This window comes from Barbatula barbatula, assembly GCF_947034865.1.
Source record: "Barbatula barbatula genome assembly, chromosome: 8".
NCBI lineage: Eukaryota > Metazoa > Chordata > Actinopteri > Cypriniformes > Nemacheilidae > Barbatula > Barbatula barbatula.
Genome location: NC_136771.1, coordinates 7,898,763 through 7,912,386, shown reverse-complemented (window position 1 = coordinate 7,912,386; position 13,624 = coordinate 7,898,763). Strand labels below are relative to the sequence as shown.

The following is a 13,624-nucleotide window of genomic DNA, read 5'->3' as shown; positions in this document are numbered from 1 at the left end:
TTGTGGGATGAGTTGTACTTGATGCCACAGCTGTGGTTGTTGTTTCCGGAGTGGTAAGTGATGTTGAGGAAATTGTTGTGCTTTCTGTAGGGACGGCTGTTGTTGTGGGTTGGGTTGTACTTGATGACACAGCTGTGGTTGTTGTTTCTGGAGTGGTAAGTGATGTTGAGGAAACTGTTGTGCTTTCTGAAGGCACGGCTGTTGTTGTGGGTTGAGTTGTACTTGATGCCACAGCTGTGGTTGTTGTTTCTGGAGTGGTAAGTGATGTTGAGGACACTGTTGTGCTTTCTGTAGTCACGGCTGTTGTTGTGGGTTGACTTATACTTGATGCCACAGCTGTGGTTGTTGTTTCCGGAGTGGTAAGTGATGTTGAGGACACTGTTGTGCTTTCTGTAGTCACGGCTTTTGATGTGGGTTGAGTTGTACTTGATGCCACAGCTGTGGTTGTTGTTTCCGGAGTGGCAAGTGATGTTGAGGAAACTGTTGTGCTTTCTGTAGTCACGGCTGTTGTTGTGGGTTGAGTTGTACTTGATGCCACAGCTGTGGTTGTTGTTTCCAGAGTGGTAAGTGATGTTGAGGAAACTGTTGTGCTTTCTGTAGTCACGGCTTTTGTTGTGGGTTGAGTTGTACTTGATGCCACAGCTGTGGTTGTTGTTTCTGGAGTGGTAAGTGATGTTGGGTAAATTGTTGTGCTTTCTGTAGGGACGAATGTTGTTGTGGGTTGAGTTGTACTTGATGCCACAGCTGTGGTTGTTGTTTCCGGAGTGGTAAGTGATGTCGAGGAAATTGTTGTGCTTTCTGTAGGGACGGCTGTTGTTGTGGGTTGAGATGTACTTGATGCCACAGCTGTGGTTGTTGTTTCCGGAGTGGTAAGTGATGTTGAGGACACTGTTGTGCTTTCTGTAGTCACGGCTGTTGTTGTGGGTTGAGTTGTACTTGATGCCACAGCTGTGGTTGCTGTTTCCGGAGTGGTAAGTGATGTTGAGGACACTGTTGTGCTTTCTGTAGTCACGGCTGTTGTTGTGGGTTGAGTTGTACTTGATGCCACAGCTGTGTTTGTTGTTTCTGGAGTGGTAAGTGATGTTGAGGAAATTGTTGTGCTTTCTGTAGGGACGGCTGTTGTTGTGGGTTGAGTTGTACTTGATGCCACAGCTGTGGTTGTCGTTTCCGGAGTGGTAAGTGATGTTGATGAAACTGTTGTGCCTTCTGTAGTCACGGCTGTTGTTGTGGGTTGAATTGTACTTGATGCCACAGCTGTTGTTGTTGTGCCCGGAGTGGTAAGTGATGTTGAGGACACTGTTGTGCTTTCTGTAGTCACGGCTGTTGTTGTGGGTTGAGTTGTACTTGATGCCACTGCTGTGTTTGTTGTTTCTGGAGTGGTAAGTGATGTTGAGGAAATTGTTGTGCTTTCTGTAGGGACGGCTGTTGTTGTGGGTTGAGTTGTACTTGATGCCACAGCTGTGGTTGTCGTTTCCGGAGTGGTAAGTGATGTTGATGAAACTGTTGTGCCTTCTGTAGTCACGGCTGTTGTTGTGGGTTGAATTGTACTTGATGCCACAGCTGTTGTTGTTGTGCCCGGAGTGGTAAGTGATGTTGAGGACACTGTTGTGCTTTCTGTAGTCATGGCTGTTGTTGTGGGTTGGGTTGTACTTGTTGCCACAGCTGTGTTTGTTGTTTCCGGAGTGGTAAGTGATGTTGAGGAAACTGTTGTGCTTTGTTTTGTCATGGCTGTTGTTGTGGGTTGAGTTGAACTTGATGCCACAGCTGTGGTTGTTGTTTCCGGAGTGGTAAGTGATGTCGAGGAAATTGTTGTGCTTTCTGTAGGGACGGCTGTTGTTGTGGGTTGAGATGTACTTGATGCCACAGCTGTGGTTGTTGTTTCCGGAGTGGTAAGTGATGTTGAGGACACTGTTGTGCTTTCTGTAGTCACGGCTGTTGTTGTGGGTTGAGTTGTACTTGATGCCACAGCTGTGGTTGCTGTTTCCGGAGTGGTAAGTGATGTTGAGGACACTGTTGTGCTTTCTGTAGTCACGGCTGTTGTTGTGGGTTGAGTTGTACTTGATGCCACAGCTGTGTTTGTTGTTTCTGGAGTGGTAAGTGATGTTGAGGAAATTGTTGTGCTTTCTGTAGGGACGGCTGTTGTTGTGGGTTGAGTTGTACTTGATGCCACAGCTGTGGTTGTCGTTTCCGGAGTGGTAAGTGATGTTGATGAAACTGTTGTGCCTTCTGTAGTCACGGCTGTTGTTGTGGGTTGAATTGTACTTGATGCCACAGCTGTTGTTGTTGTGCCCGGAGTGGTAAGTGATGTTGAGGACACTGTTGTGCTTTCTGTAGTCACGGCTGTTGTTGTGGGTTGAGTTGTACTTGATGCCACTGCTGTGTTTGTTGTTTCTGGAGTGGTAAGTGATGTTGAGGAAATTGTTGTGCTTTCTGTAGGGACGGCTGTTGTTGTGGGTTGAGTTGTACTTGATGCCACAGCTGTGGTTGTCGTTTCCGGAGTGGTAAGTGATGTTGATGAAACTGTTGTGCCTTCTGTAGTCACGGCTGTTGTTGTGGGTTGAATTGTACTTGATGCCACAGCTGTTGTTGTTGTGCCCGGAGTGGTAAGTGATGTTGAGGACACTGTTGTGCTTTCTGTAGTCATGGCTGTTGTTGTGGGTTGGGTTGTACTTGTTGCCACAGCTGTGTTTGTTGTTTCCGGAGTGGTAAGTGATGTTGAGGAAACTGTTGTGCTTTCTGTATGCACGGCTGTTGTTGTGGGTTGAGTTGTACTTGATGCCACAGCTGTGGTTGTTGTTTCTGGAGTGGTAAGTGATGTTGAGGACACTGTTGCGCTTTCTGTAGTCACGGCTGTTGTTGTGGGTTGACTTGTACTTGATGCCACAGCTGTGGTTGTTGTTTCCAGAGTGGTAAGTGATGTTGAGGACACTGTTGTGCTTTCTGTAGTCACGGCTTTTGTTGTGGGTTGAGTTGTACTTGATGCCACAGCTGTGGTTGTTGTTTCCGGAGTGGTAAGTGATGTTGAGGAAACTGTTGTGCTTTCTGTAGTCACGGCTGTCGTTGTGGGTTGAGTTGTACTTGATGCCACAGCTGTGGTTGTAGTTTCCAGAGTGGTAAGTGATGTTGAGGAAACTGTTGTGCTTTCTGTAGTCACGGCTGTTGTTGTGGGTTGAGTTGTACTTGATGCTACAGCTGTGGTTGTTGTTTCCGGAGTGGTAAGTGATGTTGAGGACACTGTTGTGCTTTCTGTAGTCACGGCTGTTGTTGTGGGTTGAGTTGTACTTGATGCCACAGCAGTGGTTGTTGCTTCTGGAGTGGTAAGTGATGTTGAGGAAATTGTTGTGCTTTCTGTAGGGACGGCTGTTGTTGTGGGTTGAGATGTACTTGATGCCACAGCTGTGGTTGTTGTTTCCGGAGTGGTAAGTGATGTTGAGGACACTGTTGTGCTTTCTGTAGTCACGGCTGTTGTTGTGGGTTGAGTTGTACTTGATGCCACAGCTGTGGTTGTTGTTTCCGGAGTGGTAAGTGATGTTGAGGACACTGTTGTGCTTTCTGTAGTCACGGCTGTTGTTGTGGGTTGAGTTGTACTTGATGCCACAGCTGTGTTTGTTGTTTCTGGAGTGGTAAGGGATGTTGAGGAAATTGTTGTGCTTTCTGTAGGGACGGCTGTTGTTGTGGGTTGAGTTGTACTTGATGCCACAGCTGTGGTTGTCGTTTCCAGAGTGGTAAGTGATGTTGATGAAACTGTTGTGCTTTCTGTAGTCACGGCTGTTGTTGTGGGTTGGGTTGTACTTGTTGCCACAGCTGTGGTTGTTGTTTCCGGAGTGGTAAGAGATGTTGAGGAAACTGTTGTGCTTTCTGTAGTCACGGCTGTTGATGTGGGTTGAGTTGTGCTTGATGCCACAGCTGCGGTTGTTGTTTCCGGAGTGGTAAGTGATGTTGAGGAAACTGTTGTGCTTTCTGTAGTCACGGCTGTTGTTGTGGGTTGAGTTGTACTTGATGCCACAGCTGTGGTTGTTGTTTCTGGAGTGGTAAGTGATGTTGAGGACACTGTTGTGCTTTCTGTAGTCACGGCTGTTGTTGTGGGTTGACTTGTACTTGATGCCACAGCTGTGGTTGTTGTTTCTGGAGTGGTAAATGATGTTGAGAAAATTGTTGTGCTTTCTGTAGGGACGGCAGTTGTTGTGGGTTGAGTTGTACTTGATGCCACAGCTGTGGTTGTTGTTTCCGGAGTGGTAAGTGATGTTGAGGAAACTGTTGTGCTTTCTGTAGTCACGGCTGTTGTTGTGGGTTGAGTTGTACTTGATGCTACAGCTGTGGTTTTTGTTTCCGGAGTGGTAAGTAATGTTGAGGACACTGTTGTGCTTTCTGTAGTCACGGCTGTTGTTGTGGGTTGAGTTGTACTTGATGCCACAGCAGTGGTTGTTGCTTCTGGAGTGGTAAGTGATGTTGAGGAAATTGTTGTGCTTTCTGTAGGGACGGCTGTTGTTGTGGGTTGAGATGTACTTGATGCCACAGCTGTGGTTGTTGTTTCTGGAGTGGTAAGTGATGTTGAGGACACTGTTGTGCTTTCTGTAGTCACGGCTGTTGTTGTCGGTTGAGTTTTACTTGATGCCACACCTGTGGTTGTTGTTTCCGGAGTGGTAAGTGATGTTGAGGACACTGTTGTGCTTTCTGTAGTCACGGCTGTTGTTGTGGGTTGAGTTGTACTTGATGCCACAGCTGTGGTTGTCGTTTCCAGAGTGGTAAGTGATGTTGATGAAACTGTTGTGCTTTCTGTAGTCACGGCTGTTGTTGTGGGTTGGGTTGTACTTGTTGCCACAGCTGTGGTTGTTGTTTCCGGAGTGGTAAGAGATGTTGAGGAAACTGTTGTGCTTTCTGTAGTCACGGCTGTTGATGTGGGTTGAGTTGTGCTTGATGCCACAGCTGCGGTTGTTGTTTCCGGAGTGGTAAGTGATGTTGAGGAAACTGTTGTGCTTTCTGTAGTCACGGCTGTTGTTGTGGGTTGAGTTGTACTTGATGCCACAGCTGTGGTTGTTGTTTCTGGAGTGGTAAGTGATGTTGAGGACACTGTTGTGCTTTCTGTAGTCACGGCTGTTGTTGTGGGTTGACTTGTACTTGATGCCACAGCTGTGGTTGTCGTTTCCAGAGTGGTAAGTGATGTTGAGAAAATTGTTGTGCTTTCTGTAGGGACGGCTGTTGTTGTGGGTTGAGTTGTACTTGATGCCACAGCTATGGTTGTTGTTTCCGGAGTGGCAAGTGATGTTGAGGAAACTGTTGTGCTTTCTGTAGTCACGGCTGTTGTTGTGGGTTGAGTTGTACTTGATGCCACAGCTGCGGTTGTTGTTTCTGGAGTGGTAAGTGATGTTGAGGACACTGTTGTGCTTTCTGTAGTCACGGCTGTTGTTGTGGGTTGAGTTGTACTTGATGCCACAGCTGTGGTTGTTGTTTCTGGAGTGGTAAGTGATGTTGAGGACACTGTTGTGCTTTCTGTAGTCACGGCTGTTGTTGTGGGTTGAGTTGTACTTGATGCCACAGCTGTGGTTGTTGTTTCTGGAGTGGTAAGTGATGTTGAGGAAACTGTTGTGCTTTCTGTAGGGACGGCTGTTGTTGTCAGTTGAGTTGTACTTGTTGCCACAGCTGTGGTTGTTGTTTCCGGAGTGGTAAGAGATGTTGAGAAAACTGTTGTGCTTTCTTTAGTCACGGCTGTTGTTGTGGGTTGAGTTGTACTTGATGCCACAGCTGTGGTTGTTGTTTCCGGAGTGGTAAGTGATGTTGAGGAAACTGTTGTGCTTTCTGTAGTCACGGCTGTTGTTGTGGGTTGAGTTGTACTTGATGCCACAGCTGTGGTTGTTGTTTCCGGAGTGGTAAGTGATGTTGAGGAAACTGTTGTGCTTTCTGTAGTCACGGCTGTTGTTGCGGGTTGAGTTGTACTTGATGCCACAGCTGTGGTTGTTGTTTCCTGAGTGGTAAGTGATGTTGAGGAAATTGTTATGCTTTCTGTAGGGACGGCTGTTATTGTGGGTTGAGTTGTACTTGATGCCACAGCTGTGGTTGTTGTTTCCGGAGTGGCAAGTGATGTTGAGGAAACTGTTGTGCTTTCTGTAGTCACGGCTGTTGTTGTGGGTTGAGTTGTACTTGATGCCACAGCTGTGGTTGTTGTTTCCGGAGTGGTAAGTGATGTTGAGGACACTGTTGTGCTTTCTGTAATCACGGCTGTTGTTGTGGGTTGAGTTGTACTTGATGCCACAGCTGTGGATGTTGTTTCTGGAGTGGTAAGAGATGTTGAGTAAATTGTTGTGCTTTCTGTAGTCACGGCTGTTGTTATGGGTTGAGTTGTACTTGATGCCACAGCTGTGGTTGTTGTTTCCGGAGTGGTAAGTGATGTTGAGGAAACTGTTTTGCTTTCTGTAGTCACGGCTGTTGTTGTGGGTTGAGTTGTTCTGAACAGAGAGAATTATTGTTTTTATTGTCATATTAGTTTTCAAGCATAATCTAACTGTCCCCAATCAAAAAAGTGGGTTCAAACAATCTATACATGTTATGGGCTTTAGCACAACAGGAAAATTTTACATCAAAACTGTTTTTTGTAATATTCACCAAGTAGTCAGCATTAATTTGGCATAGAATGTTCAAAAATTTACCCTCGTCATTCCGTCAAAGTAAAACCCTGTTTTGCTTTATGAAGTAATACATTTGTTCAATAAAATTTTTTATCAATCAAACTTTTGTACGAAAATGTAATATATTCAGCATGGTGCTTTGCAAAGATGTAATGAAAATGACTGTGTACTGTATTTGTAAAAACTCGTATTTTAGCCAATTATTTAACTTGTCTTTACAATATCATAAGTATTATTTATATAAAAATGTTTATCCACAATTCTCATTTCAAACAATAATAATAATTTCAGTCACGTGACCTTAAACTTTTGAATGTAGGCTATATGGACGTATACCCTTCTTAACCCATACAATATTTCAACATACATATTATATATTTCTGCTTTTAGTTTTGACAAATAATTTATAAATAATTATAATAATGATAGATTATAAATAACAATGATAAATAATTTGTGACAGGAGGTTCTTCAGAAATATAAGTGTGTCATATATTATCTATATAATTACAAATATTGTTACTTCAGGTTTGATGGACATGATTGAGAAGAAAAAGCATTATTTGTAAATGTACTTACTGATTTGCTGCCAGCACTGTACACCAGAAGCACACTGTCAAATGAAGCAACATGCTTAATAATGGTTTATGATAATTGAACAATTTGTATTACTGAAAAAATCCCTCTTTGAATCTCATAAAAATATTCTAACTTTTATATACTTACATAAGGAGAGTAAAAGTCTCCTACTGCCATCATGCTTAGAAAGGAAAAAACTAGTAAAAGAATATACATTGTTATTTTCATTTTTCTAGCAAACAAAATCCTGCAATATTCTCATATTCTTTCTGATTAAGACAAAGATTATGAATTTATAACAGGTATAAAAACAAAATGATAGACTGATTTTCAGCAACACCATATGCTATATAAATTGTAATATTCATAGCAAATACTTAATTAAAAAAAATCAGACAGTAGCAGGATTTTCGCACTTAATGTAAATATTGTGGCATACTTCTTTTAGAGCTGATTTGAATATAACCGCAATTAGCTGGCTAAGAAATTCGCAATCCAGTCCAATCGCTAGCCCAGACTGCGGGGTATTAATTTAAAAACATTAAAAATACTTAAGCCAAATTTGCAGACTGTGTATCCTACATAATAATAATAATAATACAAATAATAATATATTTGTTTATACTGTTCATACTGTTATTTTGTGTCATTTGGCCTTGAAGAAAGGAGAATGAACCATTAATACAAAAGTAAATAGTATACAAAATAATATTTAAAAACATTCGAATCTCTCTATATGTTTGATTATATTTTCTTTTAAAGTTGCTTCTAAATTATTTAATCGGGAGAAACTTGTCCATATTTTATGTTTGCTTGTTTTGAAAATAGTAGTGATGCTAATTGTTTATTACGAATAAAGTATTAGTGTAGATAAAAGCAGGAGGCTACACATTTTAAAAGCGGCTGTAAAATGGTTAATCCCTTATTGTAAAACTCAACAATTTGCTATTCCTCTTTCATATTTCTATATTCGTTATTAATTCATTAACTTACCTTCTCCCGCTCTTCAAAGTCATGACCATTTACTTTAAACGTTATTATATTCCTTGCAATACGATGTGTGTTGTCAGTTGTTAACAGACTAACAAGTGCCACATTTGGCTGGTCCTATATTAAAGGTGTGTTGACGTTTGTAAGGTGTGGTGACATGTGAAATTTAGTGACGAATGTCTGCAGCGCGCAATACAGCTTCAGATTGACGGTGATGTTTCATTTTAACAATAAAGGGTGTTAATGCAGTGCTGATTAGTGCTAGCATGAATGTTAGGAATTCGTTCGGTAATGACAGATCATATTTCCGGGTATAAATAAATATATTACTCATTAAAGAGAGAAAGAGAAAAAGAGAGAGAGAGCTCTGTGATATTTAACTATTTAAGTTGAAATTCTAACTAATAAAAACAGACATTGGAGAGAGAGAAATGTACTTTAAATTAAAAATACCGAATTTAAATATAAAACATTTAACACATCCGCATATGACAAACATAATTTTATTATTACTAATAAAAAAAATAAAACAATAATAACAACTAATACCTGGACCATGGTTACCTGAACTGAAATAAACAGTATTCTTTTAAAATCACCTCGATTTTAATGTTTTCTTGCTTTATTGTGTCCTTTATTGGCATCCCTGATCCACCCAATTCCAGTCTGCATGCTTTAAATTGATCGATTTTTATTCTACGTCAGGTCTTATAATAATAAATGATTAATAATAAATATTAAGGCCTACTCCTGACTTATTTTAAACCCTGTCATGGAAATCACCTGTTTAAGTATTTCAAGAAAATAAGTCTGAAGAACACTGTAAGGTGGAGTCTACATGTATTTCAGACTTATTCATTTATTGCTAAACACCTGTTCAATCATATTTGATTTCTGGTGGGCCCAAGTAAGGGAACGATTTACAAAAAAACATACAAAGTCAAATCTCTTTGCAGTTATCCATCACAACTTTCTCTCTCTCTCTCTCACTTGCTCTCTATATCTTTCTCTGGCTCTCGCCCTCTCTCTCTTTCCTTACTTGTAATATGTTTTATTGTGGGGTGTGAGCACATTAAGTACATGTAGTACCCAAGCACAAGCACAGACCCCGAAACAATCAGGTACTTCATGAACACAAAACCTTCCTCTTTCGCAATATTGTTGAGCATACTTTCCTCTTGGGTGTGGAAAGTTGCATACAAATATGCACAAACACACGCGCAGACTCTTATCACATCTCTCTTCCACTGTAATTGACAGACACAGACGCACATACACACCTTCTTTATTATTATTTCCAACAATGTACCCATATCTCAGCTGACATCTTTTATTTAGACAATTTTCCCATGGACCCAAAAATTGGAACTCAAAAAAAACAAATTTCCTTTCTACATCTTAAACCCTTTTTTCGCAACAAAGTGGTGTATGGTCAATATTTACCTATTTGTTCATTTTATAAGGAATACTTGTGTTGCTATTTTAGTCTTAATTAGTAACATAAAAGTAGTGTCATAGGGCTATTGCAGGTCTCATTAACCTAGCAGTCATTTAAAATGGTTCAAGCTATTAGATGTGAATCTTTTAAACCGTACTCTATGGACCCAATATAATGTAAAGATGAATGACAAAATAATAAATATGTACTCAGACACAGTCATCCCAGATCTGTTTTACTGTCTATTTAAAAAAATACCTGATCTTCAGGCTTTTGTGTTTGAAGTCTACAGCCACACCCTTTTCTTTTAGTTCATTATAGTAGTTTTGAATGACTGAGCCATCAAACCTGATGTGTCACTCTGGGTTATTTTTACTCTTTCCTTCTCCCTCTATCAACTTCTTTGCTCTTTATATAAAATTGTAACTTATCTATAGTGAATCACACATTTAGTCTAAGGGGGGCTTTACCCTGTATTATTATTAATTTTATTGAGAAATATTTCTTACCTTGACTCTTTTGAAAATAAAATGAAATTAAATCACAGATGTGGGCCCATATTTGTGAAATGGTGTAATCAGTTATATTATACATTTTTACTGGGACAGAGAGGGGTTTATTCAGATAAGGCTGTAGTAAGGCTGTATCTTATTTCATGGTTATTGTAACATATAAATGATTATTATCCTAATGTCTATCTGACGTTTTTAATTAATACACAATGCTGTCAGTCATAATGTCTATATCACGTTTTTAATAAATACACAATGCTGTCAGTCATAATGTCTATATCACGTTTTTAATAAATACACAATGCTGTCAGTCATATTTATCTTTTTTGCCAGTGAATTACACTCAAAATATGAATGCAAGGAGGCAGAGATAGAGAGAGAGACTACAAGACAAAACTTTAAACAGGTTCTGAATAATTACCAACTATTAAAACAGTATGGTTTATAATATCACAGTAATTATCAGTACCACCAGTAATTTGAGTACTCTTTAGATACGAGATAAGAAAATGAAGCATCCATATTTGACAGCTGGTTAGGAGGCTGCACTCGGTGTGGAACATCAACATTTATAAATTTAAAAATGATTGTGATGTACAATATTTAAATCATCAATACATGGTTTCATATTGCTTTGACAACACCCTTGCAAGCACTGTTCTGGATGATTCAGAGGCTGTGCGTGGCATTCTGGGTTGACATTGCTGCAGTCTTCAGTTCACAATGGATAAATGCCACTTTTGGTGATCACTTAAGAATCTGTCTTAGTGTCCTTTAAAGTGCCCTAAAGTATACTATTCTTTCTACAAAAAGAATTGTGAGGCTTAAGTTGAAAGTTAAGACCATAATAGGATATCTGAGAAGCCTTATACATTTAAAAAATGCAGGGTTATTTTCAAACAATGGTTGGTACATCAAGGGACGTACCTTTTTGATCCAACTGAAAATAGCCTAGTATTTTGTAGAGTGTCAGCGCCCTAGAGTATTGTTAACAATTTGCAACTATTTTACGAGGTGGCTGATTCTTACTAACTTGTATGCTGTGAATCGTTCACAAAATGTATGTATATCCACTCTTTTCAACTTAGTGTTGGGTCAACCCAGAAAATGTTTATATTTGAACCAACAATGGGTTAAAACATCCCAACCCATGTTGGATTTGTCAATTTTTGAGCCAACTGTGGGATGAAATAACCCAGCATTTCTAGTGGACGATTGTAAGAAAAACTCAACAGCCCCACCCCTTAAACAAATGTCACTGTCACAAAATTAAGTTGTACTTAATGGTACAAATTCATTAGATTTTGCCACCTCATAAATAGTTATAATAGTAATTTTGTTTACAATTTATGCATAAACTGTGTAAAATAAAGTAATGTAAGATTTGCTATTGCTATGCCTGTGTGCAATGTTGACAGTTCTTTACAAATTGATAAACATATTTTTTTCTTAGGTCATAAAGTGTGTTTGTTGTGCCATGCAGGTAACAGGTGTCAGCCCAAGACCAGGAGGGGATATGTATAAAAGAGCCCAAACCAGTTTATCATAATTAGAACATTCTTGCCATTTTGACAGATCTGAGCAGCTTATAGATACAGGATGAGCATAGCTCAGAATAAGTTAATGGCATAATAAAGACTACACTGTTTAAAAAGGATTTCCAAACATGCCTGAAGCCTTTAATTTTTATCTTAATTATAGACATTTACATTATCTGAATGGCTAATATACGGTTGTTTATTGGCTGAGAACCAAGAGGGTGTTAATAACAATTATGTTCTTAAATGTGATATGAATAAGATGATCCGAATAAGAAGCATTTCCTTTATCAAGAAAACAATTTCAGGTGTGGGGCTGCTTTAACACAATGGTAAGTTTTAACCTTCATTAAGAATTTTAAATCAAATAATCATTACTGGAGAAATTCAAAACTACGCTGTAATGTAGTGACGACACAAAACTTCATACAAATGCACTTTGGTATTAAGCAGCATTCCATGCCACGATGACCACAAACTAACCCAAAACCAGGTTACATAAAAACAACACAAAACAAGAGACAGGGGGGGGGGGGGGGGGGGTTATACACATACTAACTCAATGGCTACAATAGACACACCTTGGGGAGAGAAACAAGGAGAAAACAATGAAGCAGACATTAAAGAAAAAACGAGTTTCAATATAAAAGATGATCTCAAACAAAGAAACCTTGACAAACAAGCACAGACACGACAACACCTGTTGCAGACAACTTGAGCCCTCTAAAAAAATGATATGTAACATTTTTTATGAGTTGTCTGTGACGTGCTCATCAACGTCTTTCATTATACAAAACAAACACCGGGTCAGGTTGTTGAGCAAGTTAACGTTTGTCAGTGAATCAAAAACAAAGACCTTACACAAATATTACACAACCTAACTTCTATAGATAGAAATACAGATGTAAATGTGTTTGTCTTTTATTAGGATAGTTTCAATGCATAGCTGAAGGTGTCTAAAGGAAGTAAATTCCATCAGTTTACGCTGTTCAGATACTGCTGAGGTCACGCCTGCGTACATCCTTATACACAATTTAGACAACGTTTTGTCTGTTGTTCGGGTGCAAGCTCTTTAAATAGTTGTTATTTTGGTATTTGATCATATAAACCTTGTAACTAGACAAACTACATCTTATGTAAAGTGACATTTTCACAAACACTACTGGGGGTAGCGTGCTAAGATGTATTTGTACATGTACGCACACGGCAGACGTTTTTTTCCAAAGTGACTAACACTGCATTCAGAGATTACATTTTTACAGTATGTGTGTTCAACCAGTATCTCAACCCGGAAACTCGATCTGTAAATCAAAATAAATAACTTTTGATGCCCCAGGCCTTATTGGGTGTGAATGTTTTGATGTCACATCGCATAATGTGTGTTTAATAAGCATGTTAGATCAAACGTTTTATTTTTTAGCAGGAACACAGAAACGTTGAGGTTATGCAACCCACAGTTGGGTCATAAGGGGACAACCCCAACCACTGGGTTAAATTAACCCCCAAAAATTTCATATCGAACCCAACTGTTGAAACAACCCAGCATTTGGGGCTAAAACAACCCATCATTTAACCCAACGGTCATATTTGTTCCTTTTAACTCAACCATAGGTTGAAGATAACCCAGCATTTTTCTGAATGCAGGTTTAGATCCAGTTAACTAGTCTTTCTCGCAAACAGTAATTTGCGCATTAAAAGCCAGATGGTTGGTCAAGCAATATTTAATCTTTTATAACATGTTTAAGGATTATTCTCGATTAATTACATAAATCAAAAAGATACATTTGTAATATCACATTTATAAATTGAATACCACTAATAACAAATATACAAATGAAAGACTGTTATTACCAATGATATTATTGTATTAGCAGATTTTTACAAGCATTTGGGGGATGAAGCAAGAAGGAAGTTAAAAGTTAACTAGTAATTTTGGTTGTAATA

The 13,624-nt window shown here is 39.4% G+C and overlaps 1 protein-coding gene across 1 annotated transcript; it reads right to left on the bottom strand.

Annotated features, from left to right (window-relative positions):
* Window positions 1–4,604: 4,604 nt before the first annotated feature.
* Window positions 4,605–8,292, bottom strand: LOC306897117 (uncharacterized protein; the record flags this gene model as incomplete). The annotated part of the gene is made up of 5 exons (XM_079461597.1): window positions 8,196–8,292; window positions 7,350–7,399; window positions 7,203–7,236; window positions 4,991–6,443; window positions 4,605–4,913 (listed from the first exon to the last, which is right to left on the bottom strand). Exons 1-5 carry the CDS (start codon window positions 8,222–8,224, stop codon window positions 4,605–4,607), a joined length of 1,875 nt encoding a protein of 624 aa, XP_079317723.1. The 5' UTR covers window positions 8,225–8,292.
* Window positions 8,293–13,624: the final 5,332 nt, after the last annotated feature.